A 25,619-nucleotide genomic window follows, 5' to 3' on the forward strand; every position below is an offset into this window, starting at 1 on the left:
TTACAGCGCTTGCAGCGCCAGAGACTCGGGCTCAATCCCAACTATGGGTGCTATCTGTACGGAGTTTGTACGTTCTCCCCGTGACCTGTGTGGGTTTTCTCCGAGATCTTCGGTTTCCTCCCACACTCCAAAGACATACAGGTTTGTAGGTTAATTGGCTGGGTAAATGTGTAAATTGTCCCTAGTGGGTGTAGGATAGTGTTAGTGCGCGGGGATCGCTGGTCGGCACGGACCCGGTGGGCCGAAGGGCCTGTTTCCACGCTGTATCTCTAAACTAAACTAAACTATGACCTTAATTAAAGTAAAATATTTCGATCGGAATATTTTTTTTAAAATCCACAAAGGCTACAAGTGGAAAATAATAGTTTAGAGTTTAGAGATACAGTGAGGAAGCAGGAGCTTTGGCCCTTTGGAAGCAGACCGACCCTACACTACTTCTATGATATCCCACTTTCACATCCTACACACTTGGGACTATTTACAGGAGCCAATTAACCTGCAAACTTGCACGCCTTTGAAATGTGGGAAGAAACCAGAGAACCCGGAGGGAACCCGTGCATTCTTGCACGGGATGAACGTACAAACCCAGGCTGCACTGACAGTCAGGATCCAACCCCAATCTGGCGCTATGAGGCAGCATCCCAACCGCTGCACCACTGTGCTGTTTCAAGGGGAAATGTATTTCCTCTGTGTTTTTCTGCATCCCAGTTTTTTTTAAACTAGTCCCCTCTAGCAATTATTAGTTCTGGTATGAGTTATGAAACACAATACCACTAAATTATTGTAATCCCCCTAAAGCTATTCATCCAAATGCATTATAAAAATCAGAACCTTAAGACAAGATTAAAGATGAGTGCTTAGCCCTTCTTAAACTGTAGTTGTTTGGAATGAAATATGTTGAACTGGGATTTTATTTTGCTAGTGACAATTATTTTGCTGTGGGTGTTTTGACATATTACGGACATAGGCAAAAAACTGGCTCTGGCTCTTGTGCTCCACATTATTCAGTGGCCCAGAGCTGTATGTGACTGTATGTGCGTCCACAGCAACTACCCTTTCAGAACGTATTTTGCCGAGATTGACAGTACTTGATGAAGCATTGATACATGTGACGTTGGTTACCATTCTTGGATTTTGCTGCATTTGATCATGAACGAGCAGCTTTTTTACCTTACCCTCCATCATTATCTAGTGGCCCCTGGGCATGCAGGTTTCTGCCAAGCTCTCCGAGTTCTCTGCTGATGTGAAGATGGATATTGAACAGAGGGAGGAGATCAGTCTGTCAGAGATCTCCAGGCTTTGGAAGCAATAATTGTAAGGATTTTAGGACATACTTTCATGCCTTAGAGGTAGCAATGGGTTTAAAAGCTATTGAATATTCTTTGAATGACATGGAATTTATCTAACAGCTGCAAAATGATGCCGATCTAAAGCTTTTTGTAAAATCAAGATTTTTTTTATTGATGGCTTTCTTGTTGCCGTTGAGCTAACAAGGCAGAAGAGAAAGCTAGTACAGATGGGAAACAACTTCAATGCAGTTTGTGAACCAGGAGATATGTTTAAAGTCAGATAACTTTGTCAGAAGGGATGACCTTTCAGAATGTCAAACGAAGAATGGATTGTTGAGGGAATAGTGTGTTCTGATTTCAAGTCTTGGGCAATAAACAATATATTAATTTAGTTTAGTTTAGTTTAATTTAGAGATACAGCACGGAAACAGGCCCTTTGGCCCACCGTGTCCGCACCGACCAGCGATCCCTGCACATTAACAATGCCCGACACGCAGTAGGAACAATTTTACATTTATACCAAGCCAATTAACCTACAAAAGCTGTATGTCTTTGGAGGAAACCAAAGATCTCGGAGAAAACCCATGCAGGTCACGGGGAGAACAAACACATTTCATACAGACAAGCACCTGTAGTCAGGATCGAACCCGGGTCTCTGGCGCTGTGAGGCAGCAACTCTAACACAATGCCACTGTGCCACCCATTTATAACTTTAAAGGAGACTGTTTTAGTGCTGTGGTTGGTTGAAAGCCTGATTAAAGAAATTCAGAAGAAGTGGTTGAAGAGGTTGAATGAATCTGAGCGGCAGTGTATTTAGAAATTATGTACAGGAAAAGAAAATTGCTGTGATGGACAATTGCTGTATTTGTGTATTTTAAGGAGAAAGGGGTGTTCATATATTTAATAATGCTAGTATCATGAAAGCTAGATGGATGTTAGATAGTTCACAGGTCAGTGAAAATTACTGGCCCAAACCACCCATGTTTGTACATTGTCATTAGGCGGTGGGTGGCACGGTGGCGCAGCGGTAGAGTTGCTGCCTTACGGCGCCAGACCCCCTGGTCCCGGGTTCGATCCTGACTATGGGCGCTGTCTGTACGGAGTTTGTACGTTGTTCCCCGTGACCTGCGTAGGTTTTCTCCAAGATCTTCAGTTTCCTCCCACACTCCAAAGACGTACAGGCATGTAGGTTAATTGGGTTGGTATAAATGTAATTTGTCATTAGTGTGTGTAGGGTAGTGTTAATGTTGGGGGATCGTTTTTTGTTTAGGCACATTGAAATGCAGGGAATAGAGGGATATGGATCATTTACAGGCAGAGGAGGTCGGTTTAACTTGGGACCATCTTCGGTACAAACATTGTGGGCCGAAAGGGCCATTCCTGTGCTACGTTCTATCACCTTATCCATGCTGATCTAACAATCGGTTTCCCTCCAGTGCTTTTCAGGGTGAGGGGATTGAAGTCTTTGTGGCCAAATGTGCAGACGATATGAAGATCGGTGGAGAAGCAGGGACTCTGCAGAAGGGCTTGGACACGTTGGGCGAGTGGGCTGAGAAGTGGCAGATGGAATATATTGTAGCAAAGTGTGCAGTTATGCAATTTGTTAGTAGGTATAAAGGCATAGACTATGTTCTAAGTGGGGAGAGGATTCAGAAATCGAAGGTGCAAAGGGATTTGGGAGTGCTGGTGCAAGATTCCCAAAAGGTTAATTTGCAAGTTCAATCGGAAGTAAGGAAGGCAAATGGAATGGTCGTATACCTTTTTGGAGAGGACTAGAATATAAAAATAGGAATGTAATGCTTTATAAGACACTGTGTAGGAAGGAACTGCAGGTGCCGGTTTAAAATGTAGACACAAAAAGCTGGAGTAACTCAACAGGACAGGCAGCATCTCTGGAGAGAAGGAATGGGTGACGTTTCCCCTCCCCCCTCTCCAGAGATGCTGCCTGTCCTGCTGAGTTACTCCAGCTATTTGTGTTTCCAAGACACTGGTCAGACTGAATTTGGAGTATTGTGAGCAGTTTTGGGCCCCATATCTGAGGAGGGGTGTGCTGGCGTTGGAGAGGGTCCAGAGGAGGTTTACGAGAATGATCCCCAGGTTGATTGGGTTAATGTATGATGAACATTTGATGGCACTTGTCTGTGCTCGCTGGAGTTTAGAAGGATGAGGGGGGACCTCATTGAAATTTACCGAATAGTGAAAGACCTGGATAGAGTGGATGTGGAGAGGATGTTTCTACTAGTGGGAGAGTTGAGAACCAGCGAGCACATACGTAGTGTAAAAGGATGTACCTTTAGAAATGAGGTGAGGAGGAATTTCTTTAGTCAGAAGGTGGTGAATTTGTGGAATGAATTGCCACAGGTAGCAGTGGAGGCCAAGTCATTGTATATTTTTAAATTGGAGATTGACAGATTCTTGATTAGTAAGATTGTCAAAGGTCATGGGGAGAAGGCAGGAGAATGGGGTTGATATAAGATTATACATCAGCCATGGTTGAACGGCAGAGTAAACTTGATGGGCCGAATGGCCTATATCTGCTCCTATGACTTATGAACTTAAGTTGTTGCTGTTACTTTAGTGATATCCATGGATTTTTACCAATTCATAAGAATCTAAAAAGATATTGACACCCCTGAATTATTGTGCCTGAATATGAATAGACCGTACCTTGAAGAATCAAATGAGATAAAGGATGCATTCATCTTTATCGTTTTTGCCTTTCTCACTGTTGATGTTGGTAAGTTTCATCTCATGTACAGCTGTATATACAAAATGGACGGGTAATTATTTTGTCTAAATAGGAGCAAACTTGGCATTAAATCCCTTTCTCAGATGCCAACCATCGAAAGAATTTTGCTGCACCCTTTGCAATAATGAAGGGAAGTGCTTGAGGGGTTGACTACAAGGTCAAAAGTCAAGGAGAAGGTGTGGAAAGAAAGAAGAGTTGTGGGACGATAGACCCAAAAAAGCTGGAGCAACTTAGCGGGTCAGACAGCATCTCTGGAGGAAAGGAATGGGTGACGTCTGGCCCGCTGGGTCACTCCAGCTTTTTGGGTCTATCTTCAGTTTAAACCAGTGTCCGCAGTTCCTTCCTGCACAAGAGTTGTGGGAATATTGGTGAGATATCTGAACGTTCCCATTGGGGCTGTGATGCTGGGCTCTGGGTATTGAAGTAGCAGTGAAGTAACAGAGTGGTTTGTGACACAAATGGGAGAGGTGGTTTGGAACGCCCAAAGACAGTTTTCTAAAAAATACTGGCAAGTACTGGAAAGGGAATAAACCTGAAGATTTAGAGTCTGAAGAAGGGTCTCGACCCGAATCATCACCCATTCCTTCTCTCCCGAGATGCTGCCTGACCCGTTGAGTTACTCCAGCATTTTGTGCCTACCTTCGATTTTAACCAGCATCTGCAGGTTTTTTTCCTACACATGTACAAAGCCACGCTGACTGTCCCTGATTAACCTGTTCTCTTCCAAATGGGAATAAATCCTTTCCTGAAGAATTATCTCCAATAGCTTCCCTACCACTGACGTGAGGCTCACTGGCCTATAATTCCCTCGATTCTCTCTACTTCCCTTCTTAAGAAAGAAACACCATCACCTACATGCCAGTCCTCTGGACCCTCACCCGGTGGCTAGAGAAGATGCAAAGATCTTCCTCGAGGCTCCTGCAATCACCTCACCTGTCTCCCTCAATAACCTGGGTTAAGTTCCATCCAGTTCTAGAGATTTATCCACCTTAATGCTCTTCAAGAGCCCCATCACCTCCTCCTTCTTAATCTCCAACTGCCCTTGCATAATAATATTCTCCACACTGATCTCACTGTCCTCCATTGCTTTCTCCCTGGTGTAAACAGATGCAAAGTACTTGCTTAATATCTCATATACAGCCCCAGACTCCAAGTCCCTCCTTTGTAACTTCTATATGGCTGTCATCTCTTTTTTTAAAATATAGGTAAAAAAAGCTTTGGGATTTTCTTTAATCCCATTATTAGAAATATCTTCATCAGTGGCAGTGCACTAAAATAACTCCTAGGTTGCTTATGGGACCAGACGTAGAGAAGGAGTTCACAGATGGTGAACAGGATGATGACACAAAATCTTGAGATGAATAGATCAGGTAGATGCACAAAGTCTCTTGCCCAGAGTAGGGGAGTTGAGGACCAGAGGACATAGGTTCAAGGTGAGGGGGAAAAGATTTAATAGGAATCCGAGGGGTAACCTTTTCACACAAAGGGTGGTGGGTGTATGGAACAAGCTGCCAGAGGAGGTAGTTGAGGCTGGGATTATCCCATCGTTTAAGAAACAGTTAGACAGATACATGGCTAGGATAAATATGGAGGGATATGGATGAAACGCAGGCTAGTGTAGACTAATGTAGTGTAGCTGGGACATGTTGGCCGGTGTGGGCGTCGGGCTGAAGGGCCTGTTTCCACGCTGTATCACTCTATGACTCTATGACTAAATGCTGAGTACTCTGTAGTAAATAATGGGAAAGCCACTGTAAGAGCGCATGGCCAGAGTATAGGATGGTAAAAGTGTATGGGAATACATTGGAAATTTATTCCTGCTTCAAGTAAATGATAGTTTAACTCGCAGTAAGTGATGGTAAAACCACATAAAATATTTAAACTGTTAGTGTTTAAGGTAAACCTGCAACTAATGGTGGTGAAACAAACAGAAAGCAAAACTAAAATCACCACAAATGATGATAACTTTGCTGTAAATTATACTTATGGTCCAATAACAGCACCCTAACTAATATTGTAATGAATAATAGTGCTGTACATGACATTGGGAGTGCCATAAATGATTTTAAAAATACTTTAAATGGCTTTAAAGTCTGAAAAAATGCAGAAATCAATTATGCAGATGACATGCAGTAAGTCATGAAAACTGCACACCTACTAATAAAAGCGAAATAAATTACAGTGAATTGCAAGAAAAAATAGTTAAAGTTCATCAAATGACAGTAAAATGTGAAAGAATATTGTAGATATGACTACTGTTGAAGGTGTGGCAGGGGGTGGTGGACAAATTCTAGGCAGATAGACCGATGCAACATTGAGCTTTGCAGCAGATTGTCACAAGGCTCTTAGTACTAGTAGAATGGTCTGGGTGTGAGGAGGTAAAGAGGTGTCGAGGACCATTACATGACTTCACAAGACTAGGTTTCCTGCTTTGTAGTTATGCCTTAAGGCCCTGTCCCACTTAGGCGTTTTTTAAGGTGACTGCCGGTGACTGTCACAGTCGTAGCAGGTCGCCGAAAAAATGGCCACTGGACCCCCCCTACGACAATGTCTACGACAAGCTACAACAACCTACCACCTAGTCGATGTCAAGCTATGGCAAGCTACCGACAACAGGCGACCCAATTGTCGCGACTTAGGACGTCCACCTACGACCGCGCCTACGATAACCTACGATGACACCCTACCACCACAGAGGCGACAACCTACGACAACTGAAGTCAACCTACGTCCACCCGCGACAAACTACGATAAGCTACGACCCTGAAGACTGAAGACAACTGAAGACAATTCACGTTTCACCCACTGTCCCTACAAAAGGGGGTGTACGGTCTGGTTTCCAATCATTCTGCATCATTCCTATTTGAAAGTGATACCATGAGAAACTACTCTGAAGTACAATAACCTCATACATCAATTATCCGTCAAAATGTCAAGAATTTCCTTTATTGATATTGAAACAAACAATTTTTTTAAAAAGGTTGATAAGAACATACAACAGTGCATACAACAATATTGTAATAAACTTCAATAAATTTCAATAAATTTCAATAAATTTCAATAAACTTCAAACTTCAAACTTAAAAATTCAAACTTTAAACAGAATACAAGTGCAAAAACATACAAAACCTAACATCATTTATGGACACAATAGACAATAGACAATAGGTGCAGGAGGAGGCCATTCGGCCCTTCGAGCCAGCACCGCCATTCAATGTGATCATGGCTGATCATTCTCAATCAGTACCCTGTTCCTGCCTTCTCCCCATACCCCCTGACTCCGCTATCCTTAAGAGCTCTATTTAGCTCTCTCTTGAATGCACTCAGAGAATTGGCCTCCACTGCCTTCTGAGGCAGAGAATTCCACAGATTCACAACTCTCTGACTAAAAAAGTTTTTCCTCATCTCAGTTCTAAATGGCCTACCCCTTATTATTAAACTGTGGCCCCTTGTTCTGGACTCCCCCAACATTGGGAACATGTTTCCTGCCTCTAACGTGTCCAACCCCTTAATAATCTTATACGTTCCGATAAGATCTCCTCTCATCCTTCTAAATTCCAGTGTATACAAGCCTAGTCGCTCCAGTCTTTCAACATATGACAGTCCCGCCATTCCGGGAATTAACCTAGTAAACCTCAATAGCAAGAATATCCTTCCTCAAATTTGAAGACCAAAACTGCACACAGTACTCCAGGTGCGGTCTCACTAGGGCCCTGTTCAACTGCAGAAGGACCTCTTTGCTCCTATACTCAACACATTACACTGATGGATAATCAAATCAAGTCCACACTTGGAATTCGCTGAAGTCAGCTCCGGCGACAACCTACGTCACCTGGTGACAACCTGGCAACAACCTACGCTAGCGCCCATGTCAGGAGACGTCAAGCTATGATCATTGGCGTCAAAATAACAGTCGCCAAAAATGTTTAAACATTTTCAAAATCCAGCGGCGACCAGAAAAACGCTACGAATCTTCGGAGACGACTTACGACCGTACACGTGACACCCCGGCGACCGTGTGGCGACAGCCTAGTCGCCTGTAGTCACCTAAAACATCGCCAAAGTGGGACAGGGGCTTTACTCAGTCTATATTCGAGCTACCTAATATGCCCAGCCCTAGGCCGAAGATCGCACCAAAGGGAGAAGCAGGGGGAAGGTTCACAAATTCATGAGGTCACAAGTGATAGGAGCAGAATTAGGCCATTCAGCCCATCAAGTCTACTCCCCTATTCAATCATGGCATGATCTATTTTCCCCTCTCAACCCCACTCTCCTGCCTTCTCCCCATAAACTCCTGACACCCATAATAATCAAGAATCTATCTACCTCTGCTGTAAAAATATCTACTGACTTGGCCTCCACAGCCTTCTGGGGCAAAGAATTCTACAGATTCGCCACCCTCTGACTAAACAAATTCCTCCTCATCTCCTTCCTGAAGGAACGTCCTTTAATTCTAGGACCTCTGGTCGTAGACTCTCCCACCAGTGGAAACATTCTCTCCACATCCACTCTGTCGAAGCCTTTCACAATTTGGTAAGTTTCGATGAGGTCCCCCTTCATCCTTCTAAACTCCAGCGAGTACAGGCCCAGTGCCATCAAACGCTCATCTAACGTTAACCCACTCATTCCTGGGATCATTCTCGTAAACCTCCTCTGGACCCTCTCCAGTGCCAGCACATCCTTCCTCAGATAATAGATACAACTTCGACACACTACTCATTGTCATTCATTAATTTTGAAGCACTTAACTAATCTAGCACAAGATTCATGCCGATATAAAAGATATAAAGGAATAGAAACAGAAAATATTGAAAATACACAGCTGATCAGGCAGTATAAGTAGAGAGAAAAACAGTTTCTGTTTCAGGTCAGGGACCTTGTGATCTTAGTTTATTTTAGTTTAGTTTAGAGGTACAGCGTGGAAACAGGCACTTCAGCCCACCGGATCCGCGCCGACCAGCGACCCCCGCACATTAACACTATCCTACACACACTGGGGACAATTTTACACTTATACCAAATCAATTAACCTTCAAACCCGTACGTCTTTGGAGTGTGGGAGGAAACCAAAGATCTCGGAGAAAACCCACGCAAGTCACGGGGAGAACGTACAAACTCCATACAGACGGTGCCCGTAGTCGGAATCGAACCAGGGTCGCTGGCGCTGTAAGGCAGCAATTCTACCGCTGTGCAACCGTGCCACGGTAACCTTGATTCCTTATTTACAGCCCCTGCAGGAGTTTGCCAAAAGATAAAAGATGTCTATGATCAATTGTACGTTTCCCCAGAAGGTGCCTTGTGCTGTCATGCACAAGTCTGTGTCTCTGGCGTAGAGACTGTAGGCGTTATTTTCCACAGCCTGACCTTGGTCCTCTATGGATCACACTGTGAAGGTCGGTGAAATGTTTGCATCCTATTACATCTACCTGAACAGATATATCCTGTTGATCATACGATGAAGCTCACCAGTATCCTCAAACAAATGACTTTTCCAACTAACTTTCCAGATGGGACCACTTAAAGAAGTCAACTATCCTTGTCACATTTAGTCAATAGGTTTTGATGTAATATAAAGTCCTGTAAAATCTCATCAAGATGTAGTGACACTTTCATGTAGTGATGCTTTCATGGACACTTTAGATTTAGAGATACAGCGCGGAAACAGGCCCTTTGGCCCACCGAGTCCGCACCGCCCAGCGATCCCCGCACATTAACACTATCCTACACACACTAGGGACAATTTTTACATTTTACCCAGTCAATTAACCTACATACCTGGACGTCTTTGGAGTTTGGGAGGAAACCGAAGATCTCGGAGAAAACCCACGCAGGTCACGGGGAGAACGTACAAACTCCGTACAGACGGCGCCCGTAGTCAGGATCGAACCTGAGTCTCCGGCCCTGCATTCGCAGTAAGGCGGCAACTCTACCGCTGCGCCACCGTGCTGCCACTTGCTGACCATTTAGACTAATCAATACTTCAACATTGACTGCACAGAATCATATTTAAAAAAAAAAAAATTATTTTAATTTATTTTTCTGGTCAATACAATACAACAGATTGACCATACAGCTGTGAAAGTTAAATAGTACGAAATCATTGTTGTATCAAAATAAAACTATATAATCACACATAATATTCTCTGATCGAAAAGCTTATTGTGCCTTCCCTTAATACTTAACAAAGCATTACCCTAACTAGCCAATATAGCAGTGAAACAAAACAATAAAACAAAATATAATTAAAAATCACAACATCATAAGTCAGAAGCAGATAAACAAAACATAGAAAGAAACACAAATATAGTCAAGAACCATCATTTCTGTCATGTCAGTGCTGATCACATATTTTGTATCTTTCAAATATAATGTTTTTGAACATTTTCTTGAATTTACACATATTACTACACTTTTAATTCATTGTTGCAACTATTCCATAAACTGACCCCTTTAACAGTCACACATCTATTTTTCACATTTGTTCTTACCCTCTTTTTTTCAAATATATAATTTCCCCTGAGTGGAAACCTGCTCTCCCTCACTGAAAACAAACCTTGGATACAGTCAGGAAGTGTTCTTTCTTTTGCTCCAAACATTATTTGTAGAGTATTAAAGTCTACTAGGTCCATAGATTTTAGGGCATATGATTTCATAAATAATGCCGAAGGCAAGATTTTAAACCAATATTGTTCTTGAATCTGCATTTATAGTAAAAGGTTTACATCCAATAGAATCATAGAGTGATACAGAGTGGAAACAGGCCCTTTGGCCCAACTTGCCCACAGCGGCCAACATGTCCCAGCCACACTGGTCCCACCTGCCCGTGTTTGGTCCATATCTCTCCAAACCTGTCCTATCCATGTACCTGTCTAACAGTTTCTTAAATGTCGGGATAGTTTCTCCTCAACGATGAGTATATTCACACACACTGGCAAATATGGGAAATAACAGGCATTCCTCACTAGTTGCATTTTTGTCGTGGGTCTACCCACCAATGATTTAGGAGCATCTGGGATTTCACACAGAGAAGGCATTAAGAGGTGAGGCATTGTGCTTTCAAAAGGAGAACTGAAGATGAGTATTTATTATATCTCAGAAAGTATTCCACATTGGTGAGTAGCCTTAGTAAAGGGAGGTGAAACAGTGTGATTTGCCTCCATTCATTGAAATAAATTGTTATCCCATGGCTTCATAATAAGAAAATGTTAGGCCACTTGTACAGTATTACACTTTTGAAAGCTTATTTCAAACAGCAGTGGCCACACACGAGAGAAGACAAAGCTGTACTTGGAGACAGTTGATAGGACGATGAACCTCTGTAGGATACAATAGTCTTAATGCAAGGGAGGCAAACAATGAGGCCTAGTGACAACAGATAAGAGAGCCTTCTCATAGAACTGTCACAATATCACTGTGCTGATAGTGGAAATGATAACGGAATCAAGAATCAAGATTTTATTTATGGATGGTCATTATATTCACAAGGCACCACATTACTAAGTTCATGCAACTTCATTATTTTAATTCCTTGCCATGGACTTTCTCTCTATTAACACTAATCAAGACACCACGATGCACTGATCGCTGTTATCTGACGTGTAATATACTAAATACTCAACAAATACAACTTTTTGCAAGACAGAGCAGAAACTGGCTCTGTCGTTACCCATTAGTCTGAGGGCCCTTTGTAAATCTTTGATCCTGCATAGGATCAGGTCTAATCTGCAGCTTATTGCAAGATTTTAAAAAATAGGATAAAAGGTGGATGCATTACATTCTTACATGGCAGCTCAATGGGCATCAGTGGATTTGAGTCAAAAAGTATATGCTGTATGTGCATGCACGTCTGTTTGGGAGGACTGCTAACACAGTGCGGTTTGAACAGGAAAAAAAGGTTTTTATGGAGAGTTGAGTTCTGAAGTCTCACTTTTGCATTACTTCAGAGGTAGTACTGCTTCTTGCAGCACTAGTCTGTTGTTGCACTAGCACTAGGGCGGCACGGTGGCGCAGCGGTAGAGTTGCTGCCTTACAGCGAATGCAGCGCCGGAGACTCAGGTTTGATCCTGACTACGGGCGCCGTCTGTATGGAGTATGTACGTTCTCCCCGTGACCTGCGTGGGTTTTCTCCGAGATCTTCGGTTTCCTCCCACACTCGAAAGACATACAGGTTTGTAGGTTAATTGACAGGGTAAATGTAAAAATTGTCCCTAGTGTGTGTAGGATGGTGTTAATGTGCGGGGATTGCTGGGCCGAAGAGCCTGTTTCCACGCTATATCTCTAAATCTAAAAAATAAATCTAGTCTTCACTGGAATTTAGAAGGATGAGAGGGGATCTTATAGAAACATATAAAATTATTAAGGGATTGGACACGCGAGAGGCAGGAAACATGTTCCCAATGTTGGAGGAGTCCAGAACCAGGGGCCACAGTTTAAGAATAAGGGGTAGGCCATTTAGAACTGAGATGAGGAAAACTTTTTCACACAGAGAGTTGTGAATTTGTGGAATTCTCTGCTTCAGAAGGCAGTGGCGGCCAATTCACTGGATGCATTCAAAAGAGGGTTAGATACAGCTCTTAGGGCTAGCGGAATCAAGGGATATGGGGAGAAGGCAGGAATGAGGTATTGATTGTGGATGATCAGCCATGATCACATTGAATGGCGGTGCTGGCTCGAAAGGCCGAATGGCCTCCTCTTGCACCTATTGTCTATGTATCTATATATCTATGTATGTTGTTCTCGCTGTCTCACTCTGGGAAGATCTCTCTTTCAACCTTCTGCCAGTCATTCCTGCCTGTTGCTCTGGATAGCCTTTGCATACTCTTGAAACGTAGAGCTTCTCTTCGTCCAATGATTTTGTCCACCAAACTAGTCTCTGTCGCATTCTATGAAGGACACAAAGTGCTGGAGTAATTCAGCATGTCAGACTGTGTCACTGGAGAACACGGAAAGGTGTCGTTTCGGGTTGGGACCCCTCTTCAGACTGAAGAAGGGTCCTGACCTGAAACATCACCTCAGTTTGAAGAAGGGTCTCGACCTGAAGGTGCTGGCTCGAAGGGCCGAATGGCCTACTCCTGCACCTATTGTCTATTGTCTATTGTCTATTGAATATACACAGCTTAGGTGTGTGGGCAAAAATTTGACTGATGCACAATAGACAAATTAAATTCAATATTATTTGTTTTGGAAGTAAGATTAGAGATGTAGAGTACTTAAATGATACAAGACTATTAATGTGTTGGTGTTCAGATGCTCCATGGTCTACTTTAATACCAAAGCTAGGAACTCAGCAAATGGATACAGCTTGTAATCAAGAGGATGTCTGGAACATTAACCCTACCAGAGTACAGTTGCTGAAAATGACTTCGGAAAGCCCCATAAATTGGAGTCAACCATTTGGAATTCTTTTAACTACAGACCAGGGTTGTCTGGCACCCATATCTGGTACATTGGTCCTTGTGGAGAAATATGCCTCTCCAGACATTTTCCCTGATGAAAAACTTAAGACATGATAGCAAAAGCAGTGCAACATCTAAAATCTCACACTGCTGAATGTTGATAGTCACTCACAGAATAACCAACTTTTACCAACCTGATCATTTTCACTGAAACTTTGTAATTTAAAAAGTGAACATTCGTACTTTGATTGGTGATCTTCTGCAAATTTAAAATTTCAAATTATGTCACAAAGTCAAGTCAAGTCAAGTCAATTTATTTGTATAGCACATTTAAAAAACAACCCACGTTGACCAAAGTGCTGCACATCTGACCAGGAAAAAAAAAGAAACATAGAGTCACGGCCATCTTGAACAAAATGTTAATTCAATCACCCACCGTCCAACAACAAAAGCATTAAATAAGCATCAAAATTACACCCCCAAAAACCCCCCAAAAACACAGTCCAACAATAAAAGCACTAAACAGGCACCCAAATTACCCAACCCCAAAACCCCCCAAAACACAGTCCAACAATAAAAGCATTAAATAGGCATTCAAATCACACAACCCCAAAACCCCCAAAAACACAGTCCAACAATAAAAGCGCTAAACAGGCATTCAAATTACCCAACCCCAAAACCCCCAAAAACACAGTCCAACAATAAAAGCATCAAACAGGCACTCAAACCACCCAACCCCAAAAACACACAAAAAAAAGAAACATCCATCAAAGAAACATCCATCACAGTGAGTCTCCTCCTCCAGTCCTCTCCTCACTGTGATGGAAGGCCACAATGTCTTTCCCTTCTCACGCTGTCCTCGCCCGCAGCCAGGTTGTTGTGGTTGCAGGCCGCACCGGACGGTGACCTGGACTACGATGCCAGTGGAATTCACGGTCATGGTCACACCTAGCTTCAGTATCAGGCCAGTTTGCTGCTGATCTCTGTCACTAACACCGCTGTGCTGGTCAAGAAAGCACAGCAACGGCTGTTTTTCCTGAGAACGCTGAATAAAGGTCGGTCTGCCCCCAACAGTTACTGACGACCTTCTACCGCTGCACCGCTGTGTGGTATCTCAGCTCCTGAAGCGCACAAGAGAGCTCTTCAGCGGGTCGTCTGCAGAGCGCAGAGGATCATTGGGATACAGCTGCCAGCCCTGGAGGACATCTACAACGCACGCTGCCTCAGGAAAGCCACCAGCATGGATGCATGGTAGATGCAGTTTAATGTGGATAAGTGTGAGGTTATCCACTTTGGTGGTAAGAATAGGAAGGCAGAGTATTATCTGAATGGTGTCAAGTTAGGAAAAGGGAACGTACAACGTGATCTGGGTGTCCTAGTGCATCAGTCACTGAAAGGAAGCATGCAGGTACAGCAGGCAGTGAAGAAAGCCAATGGAATGTTGGCCTTCATAACAAGGGGAGTTGAGTATAGGAGCAAAGAGGTCCTTGTGCAGTTATACAGGGCCCTAGTGAGACCGCACCTGGAGTATTGTGTGCAGTTTTGGTCTCCAAATTTGAGGAAGGATATTCTTGCTATTGAGGGCATGCAGTGTAGGTTTACTAGGTTAATTCCCCGAATGGCGGGACTGTCATATGTTGAAAGACTGGAACGACTAGGCTTGTATACACTGGAATTTAGAAGGATGAGAGGGGATCTTATCGAAATGTATAAGATTATTAAGGGGTTGGACACGTTAGAGGCAGGAAACATGTTCCCAATGTTGGGGGAGTCCAGAACAAGGGGCCACAGTTTAAGAATAAGGGGTAGGCCATTTAGAACTGAGATGAGGAAAAACGTTTTCAGTCAGAGAGTTGTGAATCTGTGGAATTCTCTGCCTCAGAAGGCAATGGAGGCCATTTCTCTGAATGCATTCAAGAGAGAGCTAGATAGAGCTCTTAAGGATAGCGGAGTCAGGGGGTATGGGGAGAAGGCAGGAACGGGGTACTGATTGAGATTGATCAGCCATGATCACATTGAATGGCGGTGCGTACAGGCTCGAAGGGCCGAATGGCCTCCTCCTGCACCTATTGTCTATTGTCTATAGCATCTACAACACACGCTGCCTCAGGAAAGCAACCAGCATCTACAAGGACTCCACACACCCATGCCACTGTCTGTTTGAACTACTTCATCTGGCAGACGTTACAAGGCCTTCTACGCCGGCACCTCCAGACTCAGGAACAGCTTCATCCCTGGAGCCATAGCTGCTCTGAATCGGTCCTGCGGAGAGCCCCCCATGATCTGTCTCTGCCCCCAGGGTCACCTGGCACAACTGACCCTGCATGTACTCTACCTTTTTTCCTTTCTTTTCCCCCCCTTTGTTTTCGTTTTCGCCGTGCTTTATTTATTTATTTTATAGCATCGATATGGAAGTAGCATTCTTAATCTCGTTGTACTTGTACAATGACAATAAAGATATTGTATTGCATTGTATCCAAGTTCCCTGCTTAAGGAGAGAAGACTTCATGTACATTCCGTTCAGCCCTCAGAAGCAAGCACCATGGGCACACGAATTTGACAGCATTGCAGATTTCCTCAAAATGAAGGCATCCAGAGATAACCCTCACATAGTATTCCTTGGAGCTCTCTGGCAATGTTGACTGGAGTGTGTGGTTGTATCCCTGGACTGTCTCCACTGCACCCTTGCCTTGCACAAACAACACACCTTTTACAGGCATTGCTCCTCCAATACCCAGTCTAAGATCATACGATCATAAGTGATAGGAGTAGAATTAGGCCATTCGGTCCATCGTCTGCTCCGCCATTCAATCATGGCTGATCTATCTCTCCCTCCTAACCCCATTCTCCTGCCTTCTCTTCATAACCTACGACACCTGTACTAATCAAGAATCTATCCATCGCTGCCTTAAATATATCCATTGACTTGGCCTCCACAGCCTTCTGTGGTAAAGAATTCCACAGATTCACCACCCTCTGACTAAGTCTAGGTCGCTTTGAATGCACCATCCTCCACCTCCCTCCCCCCCCCCCCCCCACACTCCTCATCATCACAGCATCCATTCATTAAGTAGCAGCACTTGCTTGTAGCCAGAAGAGTGGCGCTTGTAGTACGGCATTTTATTTAAGAGCTGGCTGTAGAGGTTGCACTCGTGAGTCTAAGTGCCAGTGCCCAAGAGAACATAATAGAAATGGACACAGCACAGTGTTACACATCAACACCATTTGTGAACCTTGTAATTCAAGTTCTTGATCCTCATGGGACTTCCACAAGCAGCATTAGGGTGACCCACATCATTGTTATAATGCCATTAAATGTGTAGCACTTCTATGCTGGATATCATGTTACAATTGTACAGGAAATTGATGAACTCACATCTGGAATACACTTGTGGGCTTTTTACTTACACGCAGAAATATCTACTCGCTTAGGGTGCCCTGCAATGAAAGCTCACGGGATGGATTCCTGCAAAAAGAGAGTTGGCCTAAGATTAAACATTTTACAGAATGGACCCGTGCCTCCTTGGTTTATAGGAACAACATTGAGATGATGTGTTTGGAAATGGAAGTTTCTGAGGGGAACTGGCAAGGCAGCTGATGTGAGGATATGTCCCCTGTTTGGGTGCAGGAACTGTGGGACATATGGTTTAGCTTAGTGTGGTTTAACCTGTCACATGGACTGAGGTACAGTGGAAAGCTTTTGTTGTGTGCTCACCAGCCAATGTGATTACAATCGAGCCAGTCCACAATGTGACACTATGTGATTACAGTCAAGCAGTCCACAGCGTACAAGTTCACAAGTTCACAAGTTATAGGAGTAGAGTTAGGCCATTCGGCCCATCGAGTCTACTCCGCATTTCAATCATGGCTGATTTCTGCCATCTAATCCCATTTTCCTGCTTTCTCCCCGTAACCCTTGACACCCGTTCTCATTAAGCACGTGTCTATCTGTACTTGTGTGCAGATACATGTCAAAGGGAATAACATTTGGAGCAACATAAAGTCCAGTAAAGTCCAATTAAAGATAGTCTATGGGTTTCCAATGAGGTAGATAGTAGTTCAGGACTGTTTCCCAGCTGTTGGTCAGATGGTTCAGTTGCCTAATAACAGCAGGGAAGAAAATGTTCCTGAATCTGGAGGTGTGAGTTTTCACACTTCTGAACCTTTTGCCTGATGGGAGAGGGGAGAAGAGGGAGTGGCCAGGGTGAACACTCATCCTTGATTATGCTGCTGGCCTTGCCGAGGCAGCGTGAGGTATAAATGGAGTCAATGGAAGGGAGGTTGGTTTGTGTGATGGTCTGGGCTGCGTCCACAATTCTCTGCAATTTCTTGGATAGAGCTGTTCCCAAACCATGCTGTGATATATTCCGATAAAATCTTTCTATGGTGCGTCTGTAGAAGTTGGAGAGAGTTGGTGGGGCCATGCCGAACTTCCTAAGCCTTCTAAGGAAGTAGAGGCTTCCTTCTAAGGAAGTGTCCTTTCTTGGCCGTTGCTTCAATGTGGGTGGTCCAGGAGAAGTTGTTGGTGATATTGACTCCGAGGAATTTTCAACCATCTCTACTTCGGCGCCGTCAATGAAAACTGGGATATGTGTACCGCTTCACCCTGAAGTCCATCACTATCTCCTTAGCCTTGCTGACATTAAGAGGAAGGTTGTTGACTCGACACCAATAAGATTATTAAGGGGTTGGACACGTTCGAGGCAGGAAACATGTTCCCAATGTTGGGGGAGTCCAGAACAAGGGGCCACAGTTTAAGAATAAGGGGTAGGCCATTTAGAACTGAGATGAGGAAAAACTTTTTCAGTCAGAGAGTTGTGAATCTGTGGAATTCTCTGCCTCAGAAGGCAGTGGAGGCCAATTCTCTGAATGCATTCAAGAGAGAGCTAGATAGAGCTCTTAAAGATAGCGGAGTCAGGGGGTATGGGGAGAGGGCAGGAACGGGGTACTGATTGAGAATGATCAGCCATGATCACATTGAATGGTGGTGCTGGCTCGAAGGGCCGAATGGCCTCCTCCTGCACCTATTGTCTATTGTCTATTGACACCAGGACACAAGGCTCTCGATCTCCTTCCTGCATTCCCTCTCATCATTATTTGATATCCGGCCCACAATGGTGGTGTCGTCTGAAAATTTGCAATTTGAATTGGAATTGTTCTTGGGACTACTTAAGCTTGAGATGGAGAGCAATTTCTCCTCGCATCAGTTGGTGAATCTTTGTGTGGAAGCATTTTATTAATTTGATAACAATGCAGAAAAAGGTTGCAACAGTTTTATCTCAACAAGTAAATTGGAACTCATTGCCACAGAGGGCTGTGGAGGCCAAGTCAGTGGATATTTTTAAGGCAGAGATCGGCATATTCTTGATTAGAACGGGTGTCAAGGGTTATGGGGAGAAGGCAGGAAAATGGGATTAGGAGTTCAGCCATGATTGAATGGCGGAGTGGACTTGATGGGCCGAATGGCCTAATTCTATTCCAATAACCTTGTGAACTTGCAGATAACCTGAGATTGATGAGTTTCGGTCTATTTAATTAACTTGGACACAGCGTAAATTGAAATTGAGCTGAAGGTCCTCAAATCACTTAATCACTTATCCATCCATTAACTTATAAATTGCGATTAGAATCTTTCCAGCCACATATTCCTCTGTAGCTTTCAGAGGTAATCCAACCTACTCCGGTTTAATAGCTGGGAATTACTGCTTAGGTTTTAAGGGTATCTCGAATGCAAGTTGCGGTGCTGGCTCGAAGGGCCGAATGGCCTCCTCCTGCACCTATTTTCTATGTTTCAATGTAAATGGAATTAGGATCTGAGTTGCCTACTTCCGTCCAAGCTTGTAAAGCGGTTGACCCATTGGTGGATGTGTTAGGGAATGATGTTGAAGAATAGAACTCCTTCAATATCCAAGAGGTAATTTTTGAGTAGTTAGCCGCTTCCCCTAGGAGTAAGGGGTAAGGAAGATAAGTCAGGGTATAGTGTCCAGTTAGAGAAAATAGTCTTAGTTTTTTGGTTTAGTTTTTACTGATACAGTATGGAAACACACCATTCGGCCCGACAAGCCCACGCCGACCATCGATTCACACTGGTTCTATGTAATCCCACTTTCACATCCGCTCCCTATATTCTAGGCCCAATTCTTTACAGAGGTCAATTAACCGCCAAACCCACATGTCTTTGTGGTGTGCGAGGAAACTGGAGAACCCGGAGGAAACCCACGCAGTCGCAGGGAGAAGGTGCAAACTCCACACAGACAGCACCTGAGGTCAGGACCAAACCCAGATCTCTGGTGCTGTGAGGCAGCGGCTCGACCAGATGTGCTGCTTCTGTTGCCTTTATCATAATCTTATTTAGTCAATACTATTTACAGTGCAGCAAACAAGTTACAGGAAATATAAAATCCATGTCAAAGACAGAGCAATAGAAATAGAAATACAACGCCAGAGACCCGGGTTCATTTTGACTACGGGTGCTGTCTGTACGGAGTTTGTACGTTCTCCCCGTGACCTGCGTGGGTTTTCTCCGAGATCTTCGGTTTCCTCCCACACTCCAAAGACGTGCAGGGTTTGTAGGTTAATTGGCTTGGTGCATGTGCAAATTGTCCCTAGTGTGTGTAGGATAGTGTTAATGTGCGGGGGCCACTGGTCGGTGCAGACTCGGTTCAGAATAAGGGGTACTCCATTTAGGACTGAGATGAGGAAAAACCTTTTCACCCAGAGAGTTGCGAATCTGTGGAATTCTCTGCCACAGAAGGCAGTGGATGTCAATTCACTGGATGTATTCAAGAGAGAGTTAGACATAAGTCTTTGGGCTAATGGAATCAAGGGATATGGGGAGAAAACAGGAACGGGGTACTGATTTTGGATAATCAGCCATGATCATACTGAATGGCGGTGCTGGCTTGAATGGCCTACTCCTGCACATATTTTAAAAAATTTTCTATGTATCTATGACTCTGTGGGCTGAAGGGCCTGTTTCCGCGCTGTATCTCTGAATTAGATAGTACAGAGCTGTCATGCTAGATCCAATCTGTTGTTCAGACTCTGCCCACTACCCTTACCCACTCGAATTAGCCATTCTAATTTGGGTGAGGGTGCAATCTCAGTTCATTTCAGACCCTCAATCCATGGAGAGCTTAAAGCAAGTACTGATTAAGGTTCAGGCTCAGGCCCTGGCAAGTTTTTTAAATGTCTCTGAAAATCCAAGGCATTTAAAGTGTTAACATTGAAGTAAATAATTAAAGAATACAAACAAATTGAGATTTTAAAAATCATCAAGAACATTTTCAAACATTAAAAACAATTCAGAACATTGTACTATGGTAAATTCATTCCAATCCTTACCACTTGAATAAATCTGTTCTAGCATTAGGTCTAACCTGGTGTAGGATTATAGAGGCAATTCCTTGGTGTAACGCTGGGGAAATCCCAACAAGACAGGTATTCATCAGGTACTTTGATGGCACTGGGCCTGAACTCGCTGGAGTTTAGAAGGATGAGGGGGGCCCTCATTGAAACTTACTGAATAGTGAAAGACTTGGATAGAGTGGATGTGGAGAGGGCGTTTCCACTAGTGGGAGAGTCTAGGACCAGAGGTCACAGCCTCAGAATTAAAGGACATTCCTTGAGAAAGGAGATGAGGAGGAATTTCTTTAGTCAGGGGGTGGTGAATCTGTGGACTTCATTGCCACAGAAGGCTATGAAGGCCAAGTCATTGGATATTGTTAAGGTAGAGATAGACAGATTCTTGATTAGTAAGGGTACCAGGGGTTATGGGGAGAAGGCAGGAGAATGGGGTTGAGAGGGAGAGATAGATCAGCCATGGTCGAATGGCGGAGTAGACTTGATGGGCTGAATGGCCTAATTCTGCTCCTATCACTTATGACCTTATGAACGCTGTGTGGGCTTCACTGGCAAATTGGAGTGGCCTATTCCATCCATCAAGTCTCAGACTGATGACAGGTTTGTTGGAGTCTGGAATATCCCGCTATTGGAACGGCGTAACATCAATAATTCCAACAAGATCTGTCGGTGACATCCATGAAGATCTGCTCCATTAACGTGATCCACAATTCACAGTCACTTATGGGCTCTGATAGAATTTTTTTCTGATGAAATAATTATTCTATGTGCTTTCCTAAGTGGGAAATTGAGGGTTCCATCCATTGCTGAACTTGCTGCAGTAGCACCACTTTCCCCCTGTGTTTTAACAGTGATGTGTGGGTAGGAATCAGCTCCACCCACAAAATGGAAGCAAGGCATCGACAGCCGGCTTAAGACCCCTTCTAGTTTTGGAAACTGCAAAAGACTCTTATGCAAAAATTATTAAAGCATAATTCAATTTAAAAAAAACAAGATATATTTTTTTACAATTAATGGCCCTGAAAAATATTAAATATTAAAAATAACTAATATTTATGTTAGTCCTTTGCAGCTACTCCCCTCCCCCCCCTACTTAAATCATAGCTAGGACCAATATCAACAACTCATTCGCCACACCTGACATCCATGAGAGGTAACCACACACATACGCTGAGTGACTTGGTCATGTAGCATCCCAGATACGGAAAATGTGTTGGAAGTGGAAATTAATACCTTGTGAGATGATGTGGTTGGCATTTCAAAAACGTCAACAACAGATCAGACATTAACTTGGGAATTTACAGCAAGTGGCCACATTCCTCCGTGACCCCCATTGTTACTTTCACCATGTAGCGAACAGAAACATTCAACAAATCCTGTCTCCACCTATATCCTTCCTTTGTCCCGCCCCCTGACATCAGTCTGAAGAAGGGTCTCGACCCGAAACATCACCCATTCCTTCTCTCCTGAGATGCTGCCTGACCTGCTGAGTTACTCCAGCATTTTGTGAATAGAAACATTTCACAAAGGTGAACAACGTCTAAACAAGGTAGACACATAGAAACATAGAAAGTAGGTGCAGGAGTAGGCCATTCGGCCCTTCTAGCCTGCACCATTCAATATGATCATGGCTGATCATCCAACTCAGTATCCTGTACCTGCCTTCTCTCTATACCCCCTGATCCCTTTAGCCACAAGGGCCACATCTAACTCCCTCTTAAATATAGCCAATGAACTGGCCTCAACTACTCTCTGTGGCAGAGAATTCCACAGATTCACCACTCTCTGTGTGAAAAAAAACTTTCTCATCTCGGTCCTAAAAGACTTCCCCCTTATCCTTAAACTGTGACCCCTTGTTCTGGAACAAGATGCTGCATCACAAAATGCTGGAGTAACTCAGCGGGTCAGGCAGCATGGCTGGAGAGAAGGAATGGGTGACGTTTCGGGTCGAGGCCCTTCTTCAGACAATGTCCAAACAATCCTGGAGTAGAAACATAGAAACACAGAAAAATAGGTGCAGGAGTAGGCCATTTGGCCCCTTCGAGCCAGCACCGCCATTCACGGTTGATCACGGTTGATCATCTAAAATCAGTACCCCGTTCCTGATATCCCCATATCCCTTGATTCCTTTAGCTAAATCTAACTCTCTCTTAAAAACATCCAGTGAATTGGCCTCCACTGCCTTCTGTGGCCTGGGATTCCACAGAGTAAGGGATTGGTACCTTTGCTGTCAGCCTCTCTTGCAGCATCCCAGGTACACTCTCCATCAAACCCAACACCCACTTGTGTTTAATATTCATAAATTACATGCTATTCATACATCACATAAGCATCATCAATTGTGTATTGCACGTTGATTAACAACGATGTGTAAGGCACACCAAGTTCCACACATAAGCATATGATGGGTTTAAGGCACTGTGGTGCTATTTCCAAAAGTGTTCTTTGCTGTAGTGGACAGCATTTAGCAATTTTTACATGAAACCCAATTGCTCGATGCAAACTGCAATTTGAATCTCCAGTCCTCTGTACTTTGTTGAAGGAATATATTTTAAATGCTCCTCAGACACACACTGGAGCAATGTTGAGGTGATCTTTCCATAATCCACACTGGCTTCTAAATCGAGCCACCTATTATTGCACAACATGGTTCAGGTTTTTATGTTGCATTTGGTAAAGGCTGATCAAAGCCATCATTCAAAAAAGTCCGTTAATAATTCATCACTCAAATATATTTATGTTCACCTTGGAATATTTGACGAGCAATAGTTTGATTAGGAATTCATTTCATCCTGGATAGAACAAACAAATCAAATATCAACATCATTGTCGTAGTACTAGAAACTGTGCTAATGTTGTCCACAGATAAATAAGCATTGCCCAGGAACCTTTCATCACAAGTCTGTTTGTGAATGCACATGCTGTCATCCTGAATGGTGAGGGTGACTCAGCATTTTCTGGTAATCCAGCTGAATTGTAAAAGTTGACGTTCAATTGATTGTGATGCATGGTTTCCTGCAGCCAATTGCCCTCTATCACTTGAGCGGCGCGGTGGCGCAGCGGTAGAGTTGCTGCCTCACAGCGCCAGAGACCCGGGTTCGATCCTGGCTACGGGCGCTGTCTGTATGGAGTTTGTACGTTCTCCCCGTAACCGGGTGGGTTTTCCCCAGGATCTCCGGTTTCCTCCCAAACTCCAAAGATGTGCAGGTTTGTAGGCTAATTGGATTCTGCAAAAAAATTAAATTGTCCCTCGTGTGTAGGATAGGGTTAGTGTGTGGGGGATCGCTGGTCGGCACAAACTCGGTGGGCTGAAGGGCCTTTTTCCTCGCTGTATCTCTGAACTAAAACTAAACTTATATAATCCCATCACATAATGGGTCCGTTTAAAATTGGATCAATTATAAAAATGACTGATATTTTTTTTATCGTGCGTCTGATTATATGTATTGCATTTCCTTCGTTCCAGATCCTTGGAGAGAATATGCAGCTGGAATGCAAATGCCATGGCGTGTCAGGGTCCTGTACCACTAAAACCTGTTGGACAATGCTTCCCAAGTTCAGAGAACTGGGCTACCTCCTGAAGGGGAAGTACAACGAAGCGGTTCAGGTTGAACCAGTAAGGACGCATCGGAACAAGCGGCCGGTCTTCTTGAAGATTAAGAAGCCACTTTCGTATCGGAAACCCATGGTTACAGAATTGGTGTACATTGAGAAGTCTCCCAACTACTGCGAGGAAGACCCGATCACGGGGAGCGTCGGCACACAGGGGAGAATGTGCAACAAGACCTCCTCGCAAAATAACAGCTGCGACTTGATGTGCTGTGGAAGGGGTTACAACACTCACCAGTACTCCAGGGTCTGGCAATGCAATTGCAAGTTCCACTGGTGCTGCTATGTCAAATGCAACACCTGCAGTGAACGAACAGAAGTTTATACCTGTAAATGAGATTGAATCTTTGCGAGGGAGGAAAGCTATACCTCCAAAGGGAATGTTCCTGCGTTTGCACATCATCTCAATCTAGTGCCCGTGAGTTTGCGGAAAATTGTCACGCTGTCTTATGGAATGCAAAATGCTTGAGGATCCCAGTCCAATAACAAACCCACATTTCAAAAGCCCATCTGGATTACAAAGCTGTAATGCGTTATCTCCATAAATATATCAGACAGAATTTAAACAGTAAAAAAAAAAATGCTTATTTCAATTAGTCAATTGAAATGAATCTAATAGTCTATTGAAATAAGTCCAGATCCGGAATGAAAATGGCACAAAGTGAAGGGCCACAGTGAAATCAGTAGTAGCTTGGCTGCAACATAAACCTTTCAATATTGACAATAAATAGAAGCGAGTGACAATGGCCCTGTGAGAACCTCTGCTGAGAGTGTGGATTATGCAGATTTAGGCTTCTGCATTTGTGAAAAGCTTCTGCTTGTCTTGCTTGTCTGGATCACACAGGGTTGGCTACAGCGAGTATTACTGTTTTCAGTTTCCCATTCACCCTGACTTATCAGCTTTTTCTTTCCTGGCACATTTTTTCCCAGCCATTAAGAACACCATGGTGGACTGAGGGTGGTGGGGGGGGGGGGGGAGGGGTGGGGGGGGGGGGGGGGTAGGGTGACTTGGACAGAGTGACTGACTACACCACTGAGTAAAGAGTAATGACAATATTTAACAATATATTTAGAGAAAAGAAAACAAAAACCTAATATTAATTTATTTTAAAAGAACTCTACTTAACATGGGACACATCTACAAAGAAATTTTGTGAAATGATTTCTTTAGATGCAGCAAGAATTGGATTTGTTTGGCTGTATATATTAGATTTT

At 43.6% G+C, this 25,619-nt stretch overlaps 1 protein-coding gene across 2 annotated transcripts in view; it reads left to right on the forward strand.

Annotated features, from left to right (window-relative positions):
- wnt7aa (wingless-type MMTV integration site family, member 7Aa) overlaps positions 1-25,348 on the forward strand; it is a 34,988-nt gene extending 9,640 nt beyond the window's left edge. For both annotated transcript variants that reach the window (XM_078413932.1, XM_078413933.1), the window contains exon 4: positions 24,262-25,348. In XM_078413932.1, the coding sequence (XP_078270058.1) occupies positions 24,262-24,741 (480 nt within the window). In that variant the 3' untranslated portion in view covers positions 24,742-25,348. The remainder of the gene's footprint in view (positions 1-24,261) is intronic.
- The last annotated feature ends 271 nt before the right edge of the window (positions 25,349-25,619 follow it).

The sequence above is a fragment of the Rhinoraja longicauda genome, chromosome 17 (assembly GCF_053455715.1).
Source record: "Rhinoraja longicauda isolate Sanriku21f chromosome 17, sRhiLon1.1, whole genome shotgun sequence".
Lineage (NCBI taxonomy): Eukaryota > Metazoa > Chordata > Chondrichthyes > Rajiformes > Arhynchobatidae > Rhinoraja > Rhinoraja longicauda.